Here is a 22,207-nt window from a genome sequence, read left to right as displayed (position 1 = left end):
ACACCGTGCACCTGGTCCCATCACGGGAAAACTCAGTGCCAGGAACACTCCTCTCCTCTGTCGGAAATAAAGGCAAACCTTGGCCACAGAGAAGATCGCTGGTTTCTTTGGTTTTGTTTTTGGTTTTCTGGCTGCTTTTTCCAGTTCTACGTGCATTCAATTGAGCGGACAATTATCAGGAATGGACTGTAGCAGACCCCACTCAGGGTCGGGGGACCCGCAGATGATTCAGGGTGCTTGCAGTCTGGTGGAAAGTGCCAGGAACCCAGGTCATGGTTCATCTCGGCGCCAACCCACCTGCAGCAAGGGTGTCTGAGCTCCAACGGACGCAGCCCTGCTCCGGCATCACCAGCCCCAACGGGCTCCTTCGTCAGGATGTTGATGGTCTCTGAGGCCCAAGCTGTGGGGCAGAGGGAGTCTTCGAGCGTTGCTGTCAGCAGACGATTCAAGTGTATGGAGGAAATGTGCTTGTATTTGCCCCAGAGAACCACGATCCAGCCCTTTCTGCCGAAATGTGTTTTCTGGAACTCTCCGCGCGAGATCCGTAGGGACATTCTACACATCTTTCCCTCGGACGCTCCCACATCATATCGCATTACGTCACGTATGTATACATAAAGTGCCTAAATGAGGAGCTGCTCCATTGAGGCGGTAGAATGGCAGCAGTGCTGCGCCCGCGGCATGAAGCCGTGAGGTCTGAGAATGGCGCTCCTGCAGCTTGCCTTCTAAGGTCTTCCAAGCACGTCCAACTTTGTCGAGCCGCCCGAAGGGCGCAGGTGAGATGCAGTGGGGTCGAGGGCCGGGTGCCCCAGTGTGTCCTGTGGAAGAGGAAGGGGGGATGCCAGGGACGGGCACCGCGGCCCACGGGGCACACCTGCCTTTGCTCCCGCAGGCTTGTGTGGCCCGGTGGTCACACCAGGGGCACCAGGTGGGGCAGGCGCTGGGACAGCCAGCAAGGACGGGGGCCCACGCGTCCCCCAGTGTCAGCTCCCTGGGACAGGCTCTAGCGCTCAGGCCTGGTTCTCCCGGGGCCTCTGCAGCCAGGCGGGGCCGAGGGCTGCCACCCCCACTCACCGCGGCCTGCCCCGCCTGGATCGCCTTCTGATGTGCCGCCCTCATTGCAGCTCGGACATCCCCGGACGTCGGCACGGAAGCAACCTGGCAGATAGAGGTCGTGGCTCGGATCCGCCCCGCCACGGACACAGGGGTGCTGCTCGCGCTGGTGGGCGGTGACCACGTGGTGGCCCTCTCCGTGGCCCTGGTTGACTACCACTCCACCAAGAAGCTCAAAAAGCAGGTACCACTCGCCGCTGCCCCAGGCCTCCCCTCCTGGGCGGGTCCCCAGAGTCTGCCTCGGGGAGCTCTGCCCCAGCGCCGCACGGCCCTCGCGAGTCCAACAGCCACGTGGCTGAGGACACTGTGGACCTGAGGTCACCCGGCAGCCTGGGGGCAGAGCCGTGTGGGCGTGGCCTGGGAGCAGTTACACGGTCCGAGACTTCCCGCCAGACAGTAGCGGTTTGGAACAACGGGCGTCAGTCGCTCACGTCTGTTGTCAGACCGCTTCACTAACAAATTCAAATTTCCGGTTTTTCCTGCACACTCGATGTGCAGGCCTGGCCCGAACCCCGGGGTGATGCAGGCCAAGCCCTGAGTGCAGCTGCCCCGTGTCCAGCCGGCCCTTCACACCCACCCAGGTTGACCACCGCTGTGTGGGAACAACCAAGGGGCAGAGGAAGGAGCTTCCATCCGCTCACCTCTGTCCAGAGTGGGTGGACCTGGCTGACCGGGAGGGTGCTTGCGCTTGGAGCCAGCCTTCCCCGCCAGCCCATCCAGCGCTAGGCAGCCCAGACAGGGCAGTAGCAGGGCCGCAGCAGACCCCCCCGCCACCAAGCACCGGTCCACACACTGTCTGGACCTGCCCCAGCTGCAGACAAGCAGCAGAAATCCCACAGGGCGCTGCCGACCCTCCCGGGGCACGGAGAGCGAACGACGCTGTGTCCGTGCCCTGCTATCACACTGTCTGTCCTGTGCTGTCGGGCTGTGTGTCTGTCCTGTGCTGCGTGTCTGTCCCATGCTGTCAGGCTGTGTGTCTGTCCTGTGCTGTGTGTCTGTCCCATGCTGTCAGGCTGTGTGTCTGTCCTGTGCTGTGTGTCTGTCCCATGCTGTCAGGCTGTGTGTCTGTCCTGTGCTGTGTGTCTGTCACATGCTGTTTGTCTGTCCTGTTCTGTGTGTCTGTCCCATGCTGTCAGGCTGTGTGTCTGTCCTGTGCTGTGTGTCTGTCCCATGCTGTCAGGCTGTGTGTCTGTCCTGTGCTGTGTGTCTGTCCCATGCTGTCGGGCTGTGTGTCCGTCCCCTGCCGTCAGACTGTACGTCTGTCCCATGCTGTTGGGCTGTGTGTCTGTCCCCTGCTGTGTATCTGTCCCATGCTGTCAGGCTGTGTGTCTGTCCCTTGCTGTCGGGCTGTGTGTCCGTCCCCTGCTATCAGACTCTATGTCTATCCTGTGCTGTCAGGCTGTGTGTCTGTCCCTTGCTGTCGGGCTGTGTGTCTGTCCCATGCTGTCAGGCTGTGTGTCCGTCCCCTGCTGTCAGACTGTATGTCTGTCCCATGCTGTCAGGCTGTGTGTCCGTCCCCTGCTATCAGACTGTATGTCTATCCTGTGCTGTCAGGCTGTGTGTCTGTCCCCTGCTATTGGGCTGTATGTCTGTTCCCTGCTGTCGGGCTGTGTGTCTGTCCCCTGCTGCGTGTCCGTCCCCTGCTGTCAGAGTGTTTCTGGTCCACGTTATGAGAGGCGAGTTTTGCTTGGTATGAACACCCAGTGCACGTGGGCCAGCACGGTCTCCTGGGGTATTTGCCTTTCTGCCCCAGCACCTCTGGCCCCTCCATTGTGGCTTATGTGGCATTTTCATGTTGAAGTAGTGGCCATGTCCTGTGTTCTGGATTACGGACACTCGGGCAGCACGTGCACTTAGATGGCTGGGGAGTATGGTGCCCCCGATGCCTGGCCTGGGATGGTGTTGCTGTCCCTGTCTGTCCTCTGTCCACCTCTCACACGTGGAAACTGAGTCCCACACCAGTGCGCACAGAACGCAGAGCCCGGCTGCAGGAGACCCCGCCCCCACGGAGGCCCTCGTGCTCAGGTGTGCGTCTCCCCGCAGCTGGTCATCCTGGCTGTGGAGGGTGTCACCTTGGCCCTGATGGAGATCAAGGTCTGTGACGGCCAGGAGCACCGAGTGGCCGTCTCCGTGCGGAAGGATGAGGCCACCCTGGAGGTCGACGGCACCAAGGGCCAGAGCGAAGTGAACGCGGCGGGGCTGCAGGAGCGCCTGGCTGTGCTCGCGAGGCACCTGCAAGGCTCTGTGCTCACCTTCGTGGGCGGGCTGCCAGGTAGGGCTCCTGCGGCTGCGCCCTTGGGGTGGGGGCACCCGCGGTTCTGACCACCCCCAACGTGCTGGCTCCAGACTGAGCCTGGGCGTGGCTGTAGAGGAAGAACTTGTATTTTAGCGGAAGAGACAATGCGGGGGCGTTTCTTGGCTGCCATCATGCTGCCTTAGTGTCTGTCGGTGCCAACTGAGTGGTTCAGGGGTTGAGGCTGTGGCCACACTTCCTGGGGACGAGCAGTGGCCCGAGCCTGCTGTCCCTGCGTCTTCCAAGAGCACCCGCCCAAGCGTGCATCAGACAGAGGCTCTGGCTGAGCCCGTGGGGAAGGCCTAGCAGCCGGGCCCGCGCTGGAGTCCAGGTGCCCTGGTCCCGAGGACAGAGTCACCTCCAGCCGCCGTGCTGCCCAGGAAGGGACGACATACAGCCACCTCCAGAGACCGGGGACCCGTGTCTGAGCAGGTGGAGGGCGCTTGTCCGTGGCTGCGAGCGATCGGGGCAAAGTGGTAGAGAGGGGGTCAAGAGCAGCCGCTGACTTCAGCCCCACGGCCCCCACGGCTCAGAGCAGGTCTCCACTTGCCGCACAGGCCAGGGTTCCCGTCTTGGCCAGCAGACACAAGCTCCATTCAGTGTCAACAAACAAACCTTTGAAGACGAGGGGCTGGGAGGGTGGGAGCCCTGCTGCGTGAGTGACTCATCTGGGCCAAGAAGGAGATCAGGTTGATTTAACTGATTCGACTGTCTGCCTGAGCTTCCTGGGGGCCGGGCAGGTGTTCAGGGCCGGCCTGCGGGCACACGGCTGAGCTGCTGCTGTTCTGGGCAGAAAGGAATCCGTGTCCCCGAGGAGAAAGGCCAGGGCCGGAGAGAGAGGGATGGAGAGGGCCCTCGGGAGCCCGGGAGCCCTGTGCTGGGGGCCTTGGAGGATGGGGAGCCCTGTCTCCGGACGGACAGGGTGGCTCGCCTGCTAAGATGGTGTTTGTTCTTTCCCCACCGCCCAGATGTGCCTGTGACCTCAGCGCCAGTCACGGCCTTCTACCGCGGCTGTATGACACTGGAGGTCAACCAGAAGGCGCTGGACCTGGACGAGGCCGCCTACAAGCACAGTGACATCACATCCCACTCCTGCCCCCCGGTCGAGCAGGCCACCCCCTAGGCCAGCATGAAGAGCGCCGGTCACCCCCAGCCGCCCGCGAGAGCAGCTCTGGACGCTGGGCCCCCCACAGGCTGAGTTTCCTCTGAGACTGTTCCTTGCCTTGTAACATATATGTATATAGTTGAGGGACTGATGTTAGCCCCCCAAAGCCTCAGCCACGAGCCCCCGCGCGTCCAGCACGCCCAGCGCGTGGAGGCCAGGGGCTGGCACATGCCAGAGCAGACCCAGGAAAATAATTCTCTGTTATTTTTATTACCGAATGCTTCTTTCTGGCTTAAAAATATGGAAAAATAAAATATTTACAGAACCCTTTTTAACTGTGCTGCGGGCTCTGCTCCTTGCTCGCGGGTGCCCAGCAGCTGGTGTTGGCTGCGTGGGGCCCTGAGCGCTAGCCTCAGCTCCAGGCACCCTCCCCTGCACCCCTACCCAGCTCCTGGCTCTGGTAGCCGCTGCCCTGCTCTCTGTGTTGTGGACACGACTCAGGCAGAGGCAGGGGGCCTGGTCACCCCTCCTGGCACAAGGCAGGTGGGCACCGGCTCCTTTCTCCCAGACAAACCCATTCACCTCGCAGGCCCCAGTTTCTCTGTATGAAAAGGAAATCCCTGTTCTCTCTCTTCTGGGAGGCACTTCCGGCTGGAGCCCCTGGAATGGGCACACGCAGGTCACAGGGTGGGGCAGACCCTCAGCCCTCTGACCGCAGGAAGACCACCCTACGAAAACGCACAGAGGTCACATAGGCCTGGGCAGGGGTGGGGGGAGACCAGTGTCGAGGTTGGAGCTACAGCCAGGCACGTCCATCTGCCTGATGCAACAGTCACAGGAGGGCGGGTGGCCACCATCGCGGCAGGCGTCCATGCCCAACGCGCCAGAGAAGTTTCCGGGACCCACTGGGGGTTGTGCTCAATGACTGAGCGGCTCCTCCGAGACGGAGATTCTTGTTTCATAGACACCAAACCCCAGAGAATGTTCTGAGGCTGTGGGGCAGGTCTGGGTGTGTTTCCTCTCAGATGTTGCTCCGCGGGTGGTGGCCAAGTGTCCCATAGTGCTGCCATTTCCCAGTACAGAGTGATCTCTGAAAGCTGCCTTGCAAGCACGGAGCCGTCTGGGTTTCGGTGCCTTGGGGCCCTCCAGGCAGCGGAACATGAGTCAAGAAGTCACAACCTGACCCAGAGGTGAGCCGGAAGGACAGAAGCCTGAGGAGAGCACCCAGAGCTAAGGAACACGCATACAAGTATCAAAGCGAGCCCTGCAGCGTGGAGGAGGAGAGACTCCCTTCCGGATTTCTAGAAAGCAGGGTATGGCTTCGAGGACTGCACGAGGGGCCCTGCCTGGCTGGATCGGCAAGTAGAACGGCCCGGAATGTGCCCTGGTGGGAGTAGGTGAGCAACCGTCCTCAGCCATGGCTGGCCCACCCTTCAAGGGGTCTCCAGGATTCTGGAGGGGCTGGCCATCTCAGACACCCACCAGGAGGGACCCCTCCCCAGGCCTGCTCACCTTGGAGACAATGGCAGGAGGCTGCAGATGCCGTGGCAAGGACACAGGAAGTCCCACAGGCCCCGGCAGACCTGGCCACTGAGGCCGACCAGGGGTCCCCGACACATTCACTGTGTCCTCGGCTCTTCCGGGCCTGCCCACGGCCACCTGTGCATCTGGACACCACCACCGCCTGCCTGGCTGTGTCCTTTCTATCGTTTCCCTAAACGTTTGGCGGCGTCTTACGGAAGTTCTGTTGACTCGGGACTTGAGAAAACTAGTCTAAGAGGGTCTTCAGCTGGTTCTCCACACTGGTGCATGAGAAACAAGGGACACCCACAGCCCTGTGGCTTCCCCACTCTCACTCTGCAGCCAGGGCCGATGTGTGTGCCTCCTTGTACCCTGGGGACCCCAAACCCAGGCCCCTTCCTTTGGTTCTGGGGTGGGCAGGCAGCTGGGTTGGAGCTGCAGGACACAGCCTCAGGTCTCCATGGGAGAGTGAAAGCTCGGTTCCTGGGGGCTCTGGTGTTGACCAGGAGGACCACGGCCTGCACGCCATCTGCCCAAGAAGCAGGAAGCCTCACCCCAACCCAGACAGCCTCCAGCAGCAGCTGATTACAGGTCCAAGAAGTGTGGGATGCGAGTTCTGCCTGTGGCCTCCAGGAGAGCCCCATGCTGCCCACCAGCTACCCTCATGAGACTTCAGGAGCCCAATGCAGCTTTAGGGCCTGATCCGTTTCTCAGCTTGTCACCGCACCATTCCCCGTGGTGTTGTCTGGTTTCCCTCACTGTGGAGGCAGCTCTGGAATGTTCCTGTGGAATGTTCCCCTGGCCAGCCCCCATCTCTCGAGGCCAGGACTGCTGGAGCTGAGAGCACACACACTGAGCTCCAGGTCCCCGTGGGCACACACAACAGAGGTCATGGCTCAAGGGCCTTCTGACCACCATGGGTTCGTCTTCCGTCCAGGGAAGCTAGGCACAAATGTGTTTCCTGCTGCGGTTTCCTCAGACTTCCACTGGGCGCCAGGGGTCATTCTAACGACTGCCAAGAAAAAGCTCACGGCCTGTAAAGAGCTGAATACCGCAGTCCATTCCCCAGTGGAGCCAGGCAGGAAGGCACCCTCACCACTGGCCAACCAGGCAGGGCTGGCTGCAGAGGGGTCTGTGACAGATGAAGCTCCATCCTGTCTGACTGTACACCACAGAGCTGGGGCTGGGTGACTCTGTGCGCCACGGAGCTGGGGCTGGATGATTCTGACTGTGCACCACGGAGATGGGGTTGGAGTGATTCTGACTGTGCACCACGGAGATGGGGTTGGAGTATTTCTGACTGTGCACCACGGAGCTGGGGCTGGATGATTCTGACTGTGCGCCCTGGAAATGGGGCTGGATGATTCTGACTGTGCGCCCTGGAGCTGGGGCTGGATGATTCTGACTGTGCGCCATGGAGCTGGGGCTGGGGTGATTCTGACTGTGTGCCCTGGAGCTGGGGCTGGATGATTCTGACTGTGTGCCCTGGAGATGGGGCTGGATGATTCTGACTGTGCACCATGGAGATGGGGTTGGAGTATTTCTGACTGTGCACCATGGAGCTGGGGCTGGATGATTCTGACTGTGCGCCCTGGAAATGGGGCTGGATGATTCTGACTGTGCGCCCTGGAGCTGGGGCTGGATGATTCTGTGCGCCCTGGAGATAAATTTGGGGTGATTCTGACTGTGTGCCACGGAGCTGGGGCTGGATGATTCTGACTGTGCACCACGGAGATGGGGTTGGAGTATTTCTGACTGTGCGCCCTGGAGCTGGGGCTGGATGATTCTGACTGTGCACCATGGAGATGGGGTTGGATGATTCTGACTGTGCGCCCTGGAGATGGGGCTGGATGATTCTGACTGTGCACCCTGGAGATGGGGCTGGATGATTCTGACTATGAGCCCTGGAGATGAATTTGGGGTGATTCTGACTGTGTGCCACGGAGCTGGGGCTGGATGATTCTGACTGTGCGCCCTGGAGCTGGGGCTGGATGATTCTGACTGTGCGCCACGGAGATGGGGCTGGATGATTCTGACTGTGCACCACGGAGCTGGGGTTGGAGTGATTCTGACTGTGCGCTATGGAGCTGAGGCTGGGGTGATTCTGACTGTGTGCCCTGGTGATGGGACTGGATGATTCTGACTGTGCGCCACGGAGCTGGGGCTGGATGATTCTGACTGTGCGCCACGGAGCTGGGGCTGGATGATTCTGACTGTGCACCCTGGAGATGAATTTGGGGTGATTCTGACTGTACGCTGTGCTGGAGGAGCTGGCGGATCCTGATTCTGCCTCATGGAGGAGGACAGTAGACCATGTGATTTTGTGCTATGGAGGTGGAGTGGGGAATAGAACACGCTGTAGAGAAGAGCCGCAGTACCTGTGTTTGTTTTTAGGGTACTATTGATAGGGAATGTGCGTTTTATGAAAAAGGCTCTTCTGGGTCATTTAGTAGCATCCCTGCCGTCTGGGGACTCAGGCCAGCAGTATCCATACCCCAATCCCCACAGCACTCATGACAATCAAAAATGTCTCCAGACGTTGCCAGATGTCCCCCAGATGCAAAATCATCACTGTTGAATGCCACTGCGTTACAGATAAAGGAAATTTGGCCTTACCTCACCTGACACAAGTAGAGTATTTATTTAAATCTGAAAGTCATCTACAAAGCACCAGATCATGTGGAACCACAGCCTGTGGGCCCCGTGGATCCACCCCCCTTCTGTTAGTAAAGCACACTGGCACACAGCCACACCCATTAATGACCTGTTGTCTACACCTGCACTGCTCCACAACGTCAGAGTTAAGTAGTTGCTACACACTTACTGGCCCTCTAAACGAATTATATTTACTATCTGGCCCTTCACACACCAGCATTGCTGACCCTTGTGACGGAGGAGTTACCATGACCTAAGGTAGAGAACTATTTCTTAAATAAAACACAAAATGCTCCGATGATGAAGGAAAAGATTTAAAAATTCAGTGGCATTAAAATCAAGAACTTCAAGAACAGAGTTAGAAGACAGACAATATCTGACTTCAAGACCCACTGCAAAGCTACCACGGTCAACACAGACCGTTATCACCAAAAGAACAGACAGATCAGTGGGGCAAACAGCCCAGAAACAGGCCCACATAAATGCAGTGACTGGTCTTTGACAAAGGAGCAAAGGCAATACAATGGAGCAAAGATCATCTCTTCGACAAATGGTGCTGGAGAAACTGGACATCCAGACGCAGACCTCACACCTTCACTAGAGCAACTGGACATCCAGACGCGGACCTCACACCTTCACAAGTAACCCAGAACGGATCATGGTGATGATGTGGTAGACACTGTACCAAAGACAGAATGGACAAGCTGGACCTCAGCAAAGTGAAAGCTTCTGCTCTGCAAAAGACAGTGTCAGAAGAAGGAGAAGACAAGCCATAGACAAGGAGAAAGTATCTACAAAAGACACATCTGTCAAGGCACTGGTACCCAAAATATACAAAGAACTCTTAAAACTCAACAACAAGAAAACAAGCAGCCCAAATAAAAATGGGCAAAAGACCTGAACAGACACGTCACCAAAGCAGCTGCACAGCTGGCCAATAAGCATGTGACAATGCTCCTCGCATCGTCATCGGGGAACTGCAGATGAGCACGACAGCGGGGCGTGCTGGCTGGCAATCCTGGTCTCCCACGTGCCCAGCGCTGGGGAGCAGAGCAGCAGTAGTGCTCACGCACGGCCGGAGGCGCGTAGAGAACCGTGCGGCTGCCCAGAGGCCGGTCTGGTGGTTTCTCACAAAGCCAAGCACACTCTTACCATCCGATCCAGCAATCACGCTCCCTGGTATCGACCGAAAGGAGAGGAAAACATATCCACACAAAATCCCGCACTGTGGCAGAGGTGGGAGGGCGGGCCTCTCGTCCTGGCCAGCCTCACCTTCTCTTCTCTGTCAGTAGCACCACCTTATACCTTTGCTTTAAACATTCTTTCTGCGTGTGTATTAAATTTCATAATTAAATCCCTTTAGGGCACGAGAAAAGGAAATACATACATTTATAACTGTTGCCACCTGGGAAGCCACTAGTTGAGTAAGGGCCTTGCCTCCTGGACTTTCTCTTCTTCCTGTAGGTCAGACAACATGTGCCCTAAAGTTCATGGGGCATCTCCACTCAGCGAGGGGTCATTCTTCACGGTGGTGGTGATGGTCTTATTCTTGTTAACTGGACACGTGCTATACTCCTGGTTCTCCTTTACACGCATGGTATCATGGTATTCTGCCCCCCTTTCATTGAGAGCCAAGTCACACACCACAATATTCACTCTTAAACAACGGACAGTTCAGGGGTTTTGTACATTAACAAGGCTGCGCAAGCATCACCACCATCTGTTTCTAGAACATTGCCTTCCACCAACAGGGAGCCCTGTCCCCTTAGCAGCCTCCAGCCCGGGTCTGCTGAGTGCCAACCACACTCAGTGATCGAGACAGAGGTGTGGTAGCTGAGCCAAGGGAGGGGTGAGGGAGAGCCCCCACGAGACCCACTCGGCGTGGTGCCCATCAGAGCTGCCAGCCAGGCCCTCAAAGCATCTACACTCAGGCACAGACTGGCCAGCGTCTGTCACTGTGAAGGCAAAGGCTTTGGCAGAGATTTTTTCCCTCAGGGAATAGTACCCAGAACACACTGCAGGCCCGGCATGGGCAGGCGCCATGTGCCAGGGGAGGTGGCGCTGCCCTGGGGACTGGGGGGTCAGCTGTGGTCACATGGAGCATGCAGGGTGTGGGGGGCTGTCCTGGGGACTGGGGGGTCAGGTGTGGTCACATGCAGAGTGTGGGGGGTTGCCCTGGGGACTGGGGGGTCAGGTGTGGTCACATGCAGCATGCAGGGTGTGGGGGGCTGTCCTGGGGACTGGGGGGTCAGATGTGGTCACACGGAGCATGCAGAGTGTGGGGAGCTGCCCCGGGGACTGGGGGGAGGGGACCTGGAGCCACCACCAGGCTGGGAGTTGAATTGTTCACATTCTTTGTGGCTGGGGCAAGGGATAAAGACATTCTTGTGGGCGAGAGCAAAAGTGTTGGCCTGGGAGTTTAATATTTTTTATCAGCTCTTGGGCTCCCAGGAAAGATAGAAGTGGGTTTGGGTGATGTGGTGTGAACAGTCTTGGGAAACATGGACGCCACTGCGTGGCTCTGACCCCGGTTGAGTGTGGAGGTCAGGAGCTGTCCTTGTGCTTTGGCGCCCGGCTGCCGTCCAGGGTTGGTGGCGCGGTTTGTCGGCCCAGGCCGCCAGGCAGCTCAGCGGCTCTCGGGCAGGACAGACCCCGATGAGGCGGGAGCCCCAGGCCCAGGAGACAGGACCTGGCTCCCTGCAGGCCCGCGGTGCTTGGGACCCACCCTGGAGGCCGTGGAGCCGGCCCTTCTTCCGTCTCCAGACCCCCACAGGACAGCAAGCTCACAAAACAGATCCGAGCCCTTGGATTGCCCAAACCACCTATCTTGGCCAGACTGTGCTGGTTCCTGAGCTCCGGACAGAGGAGCGATTGCTGGGGACTCAGGGCGCGGCCTGGGGTCCAGCCCTCGGTGCCCAGACAGTCGCCTTCACGCTCCCTGACCCCAGCCCTGCACGAAGAGGAGGGATTTCCTCTGAAGGACAAGGCGTGTTGTTGTTTCCCGTGTGCAAACCCACAGGGTGGGCACCGCCCACGTCTGCAAAGAGGAAGTCGTGCGCAGGCCAGGGCTTGGCCGGGAGTGACCCGGTCAGGGCTCCGGAGTCCAAGTTTAACTTGATCCCACTCCTAGTGACTGAACCGGAGACCAGGCTTTGCGTCCTTGTCTGTGACAAACAGCCTTCCTAAGGTCAGTTAGCGGGGCCGCACAGCTGACCCACCGCCTGCCCTATGTCCCAGTACAGCCTCCTCGTGCGAATGTGTGTTCAGCTCTTCAGAGAAAGCTCTCGATGTGCTCAGACAGCAGCGTGAGGTGTCAGCACTGCGCTGAGAATATGGCTGTTGGGCCTTCCTTGGCGCCAGCAGGGGGAGCAGGAGACCGCGTCTCCTTACCGGGTCTTTTTTTTTTTTTTTTTCCCCCTCCCCTCTCCTCCCCTCCCCTCCCCTCTTCTCTCCTCCCCACTTCTCCTCCCCTCTTCCCTCCTCCCCACTTCCCCTCTCCTCTTCCCCTCCCGGCCCCACCTCTCCTTATCTCTTTTCCCCAGTGATGCAGGACAGTAAGTTAGGACTCTGGCCTGTCACTCAACCAGGATTTGGTCATCGCCCAGGTGGGTGCCCACCTGCTGCCCCAGGTGTGTCTCGGTCAATGGCAGTTGGTCTGCAGGAGGCAGAGCTGCGCCCCAGGCTCTGGCTGAAGGGCCTCAGAAGCCACCCGCCCCTGTGGTCTCTTGGAGCAGAGAGATTGGGTCTTACAGGTGTCTGCTCTGCAGGCAAGGGGGGCCCCATATGGGGCTCCCTGCACAGCTGACTGGGCAGCCTCTAAAGCAATCCTTGGAAGATGGCAGCTCGTAGCCCAGACACCTTGAACGGGAAGCACGTAGCCTCAGGGGGCAAGTCTTTTTGCAGGTGTGACGGCAGATTTGGAAAAGAAGCACACACAGACCTCAGTGAAAGCACACGCCCTACAAGCAGCATTTGATATTTGAGCCAAAGTGTCTTTCATCCCCGGCAAGTGCATGCGGAGGGAGCACAGCACTGAGCACAGAGCCCCTGTGCTTCCCTGGGACACACATATAAATGCGTCCACATACAACACATCCCCTTAAAACATGACCCTCACGCGGGCATGCAGGGCCAGATTCCCTTTGCAAAGTCATAACAATGAGCTCATTAGGGAGATAGGAAGACAGCAAATTTTGTCTAGTACTTGGTGACAGAATACCAGCGCAGGGAGGCTGGGAATATGGGATCTGTCTGGGGTCTGGCTTACACTCTGGGCAGCCGAGCCGAGGTGCTGCCGGGGGGCCTCGGCCACCTGGGGATCTGTCCCCACCACTGGTCTTGGCCTCTGCTGGCAGATGTGCCCAGGAGGGGAAAGAGGGCACAGAATTCAGGAACATTTCCCTGATGTCTCTAGGAGGTTGGCCACAGAAGCAGGGTTTATAGAGGCTGCTTTGTTTTTTAACAAACCAAAACTAAATTAATTTTCCATCTACCCCCGTGTGTCATGGAGCATAGGGGGGAGGCTTCTCCCCCGGGAGGAAGTGGGCTGGAGCACAGAGAGGTGGGGCGCGGGGAGGCTGCACATCCTCGGACAGAGGGGGGTCCCCAGGAGTTGAGGCTGGGAAGTGGCCACAGTGCTGCAAGGGAACAGAAAGGTGTCCTCAGTTCGTGGAAGGGCCAGCCCCACACGCAGTCCACATGGAGCACGACAGCATGCCAAGCACCACCAGCAGCCCAGAAAGAGCCCTCCTGGGGCCCGGGCTCCCTCCACACCCAGGGCCACCCGCCTGACCCAGGCTTCTTGATCAGAGTCCACCACCAAGGAGGCCGGAGGGAGGGCCCCATATGGGCCGCGGGGGCCCCCTCTGCACATGCCCTGCACCTGCAGCCACCTGCAGAGCCACCAGCCCCGGAATTCGTGGCTTCCCAGCCGTGCCCTTGCTGTGGGTGAGTCTTGCACCAAGGTGCAAACACGTCCAAGGACAAGGCTGCCCGAGCGTCTGTGGGTGCTCTGGGTTCCCCCAGCACTTCGTGTTTTCAGGGAAAATGAAGGCATCAACATTTTCGGTATAGTTCAGTGGTTAATTTTATGTGTCCACTTGTCCAGGCCTTGGTGCCCAGATGCTCAAACACTAGGCTGGTTGTTGCTATGAGGGTGTTTTCTAGATGCCATTGACAAATAAATCAGCCCAACCATTTGAAGGCCTTAAGAGGAGAAGACCGCGTTCCCGGGGAAGAGGGACACTGCCTCTGTACTGACTGAACCTGCAAGACCCATTCTTTCCTGGTCTGCAGACTATGTCTGTCCTACCTGGAGGTTCTGGGCTCTGTCTGCCTGTCTGTCTCTGTCTGTCTGTCTCTGTCTCTGTGTAGCAATATCTGTGTCATCTATATATGCACACATGTCCTAGGGGTTCTACTTCCCTGGGGAACCCTGACTAACACACAGAGACTCGAGTAAAAGTGATTCTGAGAAAAAAAATGTTGGGTATGGCACATATTTTAAGTCAATAAAATTTCCAGTTTTTCTCCACCTCCCAACAAACCTCTTAAATTTTCCCCCTTAAATTCTAATGGTTAAAAATACCTACTTAAAAGCAATATTTAGGGGCGCCTGGGTGGCTCAGTCATTAAGCGTCTGCCTTCGGCTCAGGGTGTGATCCCGGCGTTATGGGATCGAGCCCCGCATCAGGCTCCTCCGCTGCGAGCCTGCTTCTTCCTCTCCTACTCCCCCTGCTTGTGTTCCCTTTCTAGCTGGCTGTCTCTATGTCAAATAAATAAATAAAAATCTTTATAAATAAATAAATAAATAAAAACAATATTTAAATAAATAAGATAAACAGTCCCCTCTATGAAACACACAGGTTGTTTAAGAGCTCTGATGTCCTGGTGGTGCTGTGGTCCCTTTGCTCTCCACCTGCCAGGTGTCCAGGGCCTGTGAGAGGCCAGCGCCTCTGTCCTCTGTGGCTCCTCCTGGACCCTTCCCCACCGAGGAGGCCAGGGGCCCCAGGGCCTTAGCATTCTGAAAGATGAATTTCCTCACAAGCCATAGCTAAGCCCAAGAGTATGGCCAGAGTCATCAGCATGGGCTTCAGAATCCAATGGTTGGGGCTCTACCCACCTCTGTTTCTCCCTTCTGACCATGGGGGACAAACCAAACCTCCAGAGAACATTCTCTCTGGTCTGCTGGGCTCCCAGTCTTTACCATGAATGTTTCCACTAGCTCTCTACTGGAAACGAGCAGCTGAGAGACCACGGAGTAAACTACCACAGACCACGGAGTAAACCACCACAGACCACGGAGTAAACCATGGACCGTGGAGTAAACCACCACGAACCATGGACTAAACCACCACAGGCCATGGAGTAAACTATCACAGACCACGGAGTAAACCACCACGAACCATGGACTAAACCACCACAGGCCATGGAGTAAACTATCACAGACCACAGAGTAAACCACCACAAACCATGGACTAAACCACCATAGACCACGGACTAAACCACCACAGACCACGGAGTAAACCATGGACCGTGGAGTAAACCACCATAGACCATGGACTAAACCACCACAGACCACGGAGTAAACCACCACGAACCATGGACTAAACCACCATAGACCATGGACTAAACCACCACAGACCACGGAGTAAACCACCACGAACCATGGACTAAACCACCACAGGCCATGGAGTAAACTATCACAGACCATGGAGTAAACCACCATGAACCATGGACTAAACCACCACAGACCATGGAGTAAACCACCACAAACCCCAGACTAACCATCATAGACCACAGAGTAAACCACCACGAACCACAGACTAAACCACCACAGACCACAGACTAAACCACCATGGACCACGGACTAAACCACCACAGACCACGGAGTGAACCACCACAGACCACGGAGTAAACCACCACGGACCACGGAGTAAACCACCACAGACCACAGACTAAACCACCACGGACCACGGAGTAAACCACCACGGACCACGGACTAAACCACCACGGACCACGGAGTAAACCACCACGGACCACGGAGTAAACCACCACGGACCACGGAGTAAACCACCACGGACCACGGAGTAAACCACCACGGACCACGGACTAAACCACCACGGACCACGGACTAAACCACCATGGACCATGGACTAAACTACCATGGACCATGGAGTAAACCACTCCAGACCACAAAGAAAACTGCTGTGAATCATGAGGAAAGCCTGTGGCGGGCAGAGCCTCACTGGGACAGCTTTGCTCACACAGGGGCCCCATCAGAAAAGCAGACAGACACTCTTGGTTCTGGAATGCAGCAAAACCTCTGCCTCCCCTTTGTTTGCACACATCATGACACCGAGCCTCCTGCACATCCTGGCCAGGTGACCCCTAGAAGCAGGGAAGGTGGGTCCCCTTTAAGGTCTGCCTTTCAGTGAACGGCTCAACACAGCCCCCACCTGCTATCCACTCCCTGTTATGCAGGGGGTACTTTGCTGCTAATGACAGCACTTGGAACACTCCCTTTCCCTCTCTGTTGGTCATGGAAACAGAGCATCGGTTCCCCTTCTCTCCCCAGGAGACACATGGAGCCCCCCAGTCAGTCATCTCCTTGAAATCTGATTGTTGGTGTGTTCCTGCCCGTGCTGGTGATGGAGGCCGACGAGGCAAGGGGAGGAAAGCCCAGGCCTCCCCCAGGGCCAAAGAGGGAGCATCTGTGTCCGGACGAGCCAGAGGCCCCGACGGTGGCTGAGGATGGAAGGGGGTGGACCCGTTTGCCAGCGCCATGGCGGAGGCAGGAAGTCCCCTGACACAGCCCATGCTCCTACAAGGAGACGCATCATGACCTGCAAGGGCAGGACACCCGCCCAGGGCCCTGAGCTCAGGACCCAGAGCAGAAGGGCCCCCAGTAGCTGCCCGCCTCCAAGGACTGGCGGGTGCCCAGGACGAGTCAGGGCTGGCCCTTGGGGCGCGCCCAGGGCCTCACAGCCAAGCTTGTGGGAGGCATCAGATGGGAGCAGGAGCCCTGACAGGGTTGGGGGCCCAGCGCTTGGGGGCACGCCTCCCCCCACCCCGGAGTGGATGAGTGACAACCTGGGCAATCCAGCCTGTGCTTGGGTCCAAGTTTCTGCACTGGGGTTTGTCCCCAAAGGTGGCCCAGCAGCCAAGGATCCAGTCTCCCTAAGGCTGTGGATCTCCCGCTCTGGGCTTGGCAAACTAGAGGGATGCAGAGCAGAGCCCTCAGGACACAGGCCACGTCAAGGAACGTGGCCTTCACTGTGGTGGGCACTGAAGGGGAAGCCCGGAGGCAGGTGTGGGTGACGCTCCAGGGAAGATGAGGCTGCTGAGTGTGGCTGCCGGCGTGACGTGGGGTGCACCTGCCGTCCAGGGTCAGCGCTACGGGGCTTGCGGGCAAACACTCTCATTTCCTGACCCTTGGCATCATTCCACCCACGTCACAGGGGCAGAGAGGACACTCTCAAGCCAGGCCTCACACCCGTGGACCCCATGGGACCAGGACCTGCTGATGGCTACTGGCCGACGCTTCCTGGGAAGGGGAGGCGTCCCATGCCACAGCCTTGTGGAGACTTTGGGTAGACTTCTGTGTCAGGTCCCCTCCTGGAGATCAAAGGCCCCCCCACACACACCCAGGATGCTCAGCTACTAGCCGCATCTTCAGGGTGAGTGGGGACAGCACCCGGCCAGGAGGCCAGGATGTGCTCTGCCCTGCCAGCTGTCCTCCCTCGGCCGACCGCAGGCCACAGCCGTCCTTGGCACGCTGCGACCCCTGTCCTGGGCTCCGGAGAGCCTCCTGCACCTGTCCCAGCCGCTCGTGCCACTGGACTGGGGAGCCCTCTCTGGACCTCACGGACACCCCAGGGCAGCCAGCCGGGCTGGCGTATGGGCTTCCCCAGGCCACACATGGAGCTGTGCAGAGACGGAGAAGCCAAACCCAGGACTGGAGGGCAAACTAGGCACGTGCCGCTTCAGGAACGAGGTCTCAGCCCCATCAAACAGCCCCCTTCCCACAAGAGTCCCCAGGCCCTCGTGTCTTACTGGGTTTGCCCTATGAGGCGGCCGCTTCTGTGGGTAAAGGCGTGGCTGGAGGGCAAGCTCCCACGGTTACCCTTGAAGAATGGCTCACAGGCCCCGGGCGGCAGGCCAGGACTCTAAGCGAACTTCCGCAGGGCCCAGACCTGGGAGAAAAGGCTCAAGGTCTGGACGACCCCAAAGGCCGGGTCACCAAAGCCACACAGAGCAAAGGAGGCTCGAAAAGTGGAGGGGTCGGGGGCTGTCTGCCATGATTCCCTCACATTGTCCCCAACCCCCTTGCCACGCTGGTCTGCTACCCTGTAACTGAATGGGGGGAGGGGAGGCCGTGGGCCCCCCTCTTCCCTCCACCTGAGCCCCCATTCGTGTCCCGTCTGACTAGGGCTGTCCTGGGCAACCACTGCCCGTGACGGGAGCACAGTGGCTTCCCCAGGGCGACACCGGGCCTACCTGGAGAGGCAGAGGGTAGGACGAGCAGGCGGGGAGGGTCGCAGGCGCCGGGCAGAAGCCCGTGTAGGCCAGGATCTGCTGGGCTGGGTTGTAGAGGATCTGGGGTGGAGCGGACGGGCCGTAGGCCAGCTGGGACAGGGGCACCTGCCGCGAGAATGGACATGCGTCAGCCGGCCACCCTGGGCTTCAAGTTGAAGGCCTGCAGAGCCCTGTCCTCCCACCACCCCCCTCTGATGCCTGCAAGGGGGAGGTCACTCTCTCGGGCCAGAACTAAACCCCTCAAAGCACGGCTTATTTTTGCTTTTTATTTTTCTATTTGTCTCAGGGACCTGACAACATGCCAGGCTAGGCCAGGCTCTCTTTGGTGTTGTATTTGAAAAAGCAAGGAAACCGCTGGTTCCGGGGCGCCTGGTGGTGCTGCCGGCTAAGCGTCTGACTCTGGATTTGGGCTCAGGTCATGATCTCGGGGTCATGAGATTGAGCCCCACGTCAGGCTCCGCGCTCAGAGGGGGGTCCGCTTGAGATTCTCTCTCCCTCCGCCCCTCCCCACGTGCACGTGCTTCCCCGCTCCACTAAAATAAATCTAAAAACCTTTAAAAACCCACCACCGGTTCCTCCCCTCCAGGGGCGTCTGTTCTGGGGTGTCTCTCAGCCCGCCTGTGGCAGCAGGAGGGGCTGACTCCCCACAGGTGCTGCCCCAGAAAGCACAGCACAGGGCTGGGCCGCCTGGTCACAGGGATTTCTGGAGAAGTGCAAATAACACCGAAGACCCCAACCCCTCCGGGCCACGCTCGTGAGCTCACCGGGGGACTCCAACTCTCCAAAGAAAACAGGACGTGGGCCAGCCACCTGTCGCCCCACGAGGGGGCCGCGGGATGGAGCCCTCCCCAGAGGGAGGCTTGGGGGTCCCCGACCAGAGGTGCGTCCCTCCCCACGATGACAGACCTGGATCCCCTGACAGCATGGGGCAGGCCCCGCTGCATCAGGGAGGGGCCTCGGTAGCAGAGAGGGGGTCTCTGAAAACTCGTGGCTGCCCACTGAAGTAAGTGGAGGCAGGTGTTGAGCAGTGGGGGTGGGAGGGGACCAGCAGAGGGGGTGGCAGCAGAGAAAGCAGAGAGCACACCCATGTCTACCCGCATGGCTTGGCCTCGGAGTGAGGAGTTTGCTAACCCACTGTCACCTCCTTGGTCCCGCCCTGCCCGGGGTGGCCTCTGCACACTCTGACGGGCAGCTAAGGACACCGGAAGAAAGAACGGGAAACTGGGGGCGAGACCCACAGCTTGACTGCCGCTTCATGACCACACGTGCCCAGCACCTACTATGCGCTGGCTATCCTGGGGGACTAGAGCCACGCCCACGGAGGGGTGCAGGGAGCATCTCGGGACTTGAGACCTGCTTTGTGGGGGAGCACCCCGGCTGGAGGAAACAGCTGCATCCCGCGGCCTGGGGGCTGGGCCCAAGCAGGGCTGGCGGCGGGGTGTTGTGGGCTAGAGAGGGGCTGCCGGACCTGACTCTGTGTTTGTGCCATTTCGGGGTTTGGAGAGATGAGCGGGGCTGGCAGTCTCCCATGAGGGAGCAAAACGTGTCGGCCTCGGCGGCCCCGCTCTGCTGGGGACACTGGGAGTCCAGCGTGGCTCAGGCCTCTCTCCCCGCACCTGCCCACCTGGCCCTGACTTGGCCCGGGGCCCAGCCGCGTGCATGAGGACTCGCGGCCCACATTTCTCACCCAGCCTGGGTTAACCGTGCTGCCACGTTCCCGAGGCCACCCCGTCCCCGGAGACCCTCCTGCAGCCCCAAGGCCTCACACTCTGCCTCTTAGCGCCCGCCGCGGGCAGGCATCTGGCGGCAACCCTGGGGGCCTAACGAAGTGCCTTCGTTCCTGAACATAGTCTTTAGATTATAAAATCCGTTGAACTTACAAGACTACCTGCTCAGTGGGTGTAAGAGTTTAAGGCATCTCCTTCCTTCTCTCTTAGAATACCCCAGAGCTTTGGGTTTGAGAAAGACAGCCTCCCAGAGTGGCACTTTGACACGGCTCTGTGGCCTCTGCTGACCAGGGGCCCTTCTGGGGCATCGCTCCGTTCCCAATACGGCGCTCCAGCAATTCTGGGGGGGACTCGGTTCCTAAACATGGCCGGTGACCAGCGTCTCCCGAGCCCTCGGGAAGTGCCAGCTGTGGACACTAGTTTGAGGTGGCCTGTGGGGACCGGTGTGCCTGTGTGTCCACACTCGCCTGTCCCAACTTAACCGGGTGCCCCGCTGTCTGGAGTCCGCGGCCGGCTTCAGGAGGGTGGTGCGGGCCACGCGGGAAATCTAGCTCGGAGCAAGCGGGTCCCAGGGAGAAGACAGGACAAGGGCGAGCGGCTCCCTGTGCAGAGGGAAGCAGCGAGGGCGCTGCCCAGGGAGGCTCGAGGGCGGGGAGGCTCCGCGGGCCCGGGGACTGCCGCAGCGCCCAGCCCTAAGGCTCCCGTTCACCCGTTGGCACGTCGGGATCACCCCTAATGTGGGCACGCGTGGACCCAAGCCCTGGATCCAAGACAGGAGGCTCGGGGGATCCTGCGCAGGGCCGGCGCAACTCAGAGGGCTGCTTCTGACAGGGCGTGCGGCTGGCCGTGGCATGAGCGCCCTGCTGGTGGTCCTCGAGAGCCTCTGTTTCCCCCACTTGTAGGTGAGGATGAGGGGAGGCGCCCTGCCCACCTCGGGAGGCCCCCAGCACCGAGGCCGCTCACCATGTCCTTGAAGGCCCCCAGGGCGGACGCGGCCGTGGATACTTAGGAGAGCAACCGCGTTGAAGCGCCTTTGGGAAATAGAGCAGCCGGTGGAGGTGAAGCACGTCCTGACAGCCGCGCACGCCCACGAACTCGTAGTAGGTGGGAGGGGGTTCCGTGCTGCCCAAGGACAGGCAAGTGTCACCCACGCGGCAAGGGGGTGACAGGGCAGGGCACAGCGCACCAGTGCTCAAGCCAGTGCTCCGACGCGGGCAAGCTATGGCGTCTGCCGTGAAGGCCCTGCAGACCCTGTTGGGGGGGCGCCCTGGGGCCATGGTGGCAAGGCTGTCCCCCACGGCATCTGGAAATCCCCCGGGGAAAGAGTCCAGGCCTCTGAGCAGGAAGAACCATCCGAGCCCGCCCCCCAAACCCAGGCCCAGGCAGAAGGGTGATGACTGGGTCCCCTCAGAGCAAGCAGCACTCATGAGCACGGGAGGGTGAGCCCCTGCGGGTCTCCGTCCTGCCCTCCCAACACGGGCCTGTGGGGCTCCATGCACAGGTGCCGGGGCCGGGGGCCTGCAGCCACGACCCACGCACGTGCTGCTTCTCCCGTTTGGGCTTGGAAATGGGATGGAACCCTCATTTGGGGGAAGGGGGCTGCTGCTAAAAGCCCTGGGGTTTTCAACAATTCAGGGGAGGGGTCCCCAAGAAGCAATCGCTAAAGTCCCTGCTGGTTTTAATGTCGGCGTGCCCGCTATTCACACAAAGCCGGTGCCCCAGGGCCTGTCCTGGGGAGGCCCCCACAGCGCTGTGAGCTTGCCGGCCGCCTGGGCATGTACTCCCAGCCCGTGTCAGAGAAGTGTGCCCTCCGCTGTCCACAGAGGACGGGAAGGGAAGCCTTCTAGAGCCAGCCGTGCGCTGTGTTCTCACCGGCCGGCCAGGCCCGGGGAAGGGAGCCCCAGCTGCAGCCGCTCCAGCCAGGCCCTGCTAACCCGGGAGAGATCCCTGGGAAACTCGGGACACTCACATCCAGAGACTCAGGCTCCCACAGAGCCACGGCCAGGGGGTGGGAGGCCATGCCCTCCCCCATCCCATACCACCTCGCTGAGCCTCAGTTTCTCATCTGTGACATGGCGTCAGCTCCCCTTCCTCACAGAGGAGATGGCGGGGTGTGGGGCCAGGGCCAGGGGCTGGGGGACCGGGGCTGGGGGCCCAGGGGGTCAGGAGGCCGGGGGGCTGGGGGCCGGGGGACTAGGGCTGGGGGCCTGGGAGTCAGGGGGCCGGGGCTGGGGGACCAGGGCCGGGGGCCCAGGG

The 22,207-nt window shown here is 59.5% G+C and overlaps 2 protein-coding genes across 2 annotated transcripts in view; one reads left to right on the top strand and one right to left on the bottom strand.

The window, feature by feature from the left end:
- Nucleotides 1-4,841, top strand: part of GAS6 (growth arrest specific 6) — a 37,584-nt gene extending 32,743 nt beyond the window's left edge. Inside the window, exons 14-15 of the mRNA XM_040624962.1 lie at nucleotides 3,157-3,385; nucleotides 4,375-4,841. Coding sequence (XP_040480896.1) covers nucleotides 3,157-3,385; nucleotides 4,375-4,529 — 384 coding nt within the window. The 3' untranslated portion in view covers nucleotides 4,530-4,841. The remainder of the gene's footprint in view (nucleotides 1-3,156; nucleotides 3,386-4,374) is intronic.
- Nucleotides 4,842-13,189: 8,348 nt separating this feature from the next.
- TMEM255B (transmembrane protein 255B) overlaps nucleotides 13,190-22,207 on the bottom strand; it is a 39,786-nt gene continuing 30,768 nt past the window's right edge. Inside the window, exons 8-9 of the mRNA XM_040620392.1 lie at nucleotides 18,186-18,329; nucleotides 13,190-13,324 (exon numbers count right to left, since the gene is read on the bottom strand). Of these exons, the coding sequence (XP_040476326.1) occupies nucleotides 13,190-13,324; nucleotides 18,186-18,329 (279 nt within the window). The remainder of the gene's footprint in view (nucleotides 13,325-18,185; nucleotides 18,330-22,207) is intronic.

The sequence above is a fragment of the Ursus maritimus genome, unplaced genomic scaffold (assembly GCF_017311325.1).
Source record: "Ursus maritimus isolate PB19 unplaced genomic scaffold, ASM1731132v1 scaffold_10, whole genome shotgun sequence".
NCBI classification, from domain to species: Eukaryota; Metazoa; Chordata; class Mammalia; order Carnivora; family Ursidae; genus Ursus; species Ursus maritimus.
Note: the sequence above shows the minus strand (reverse complement) of the source record. Positions and strands in the feature narration are given on the sequence as shown.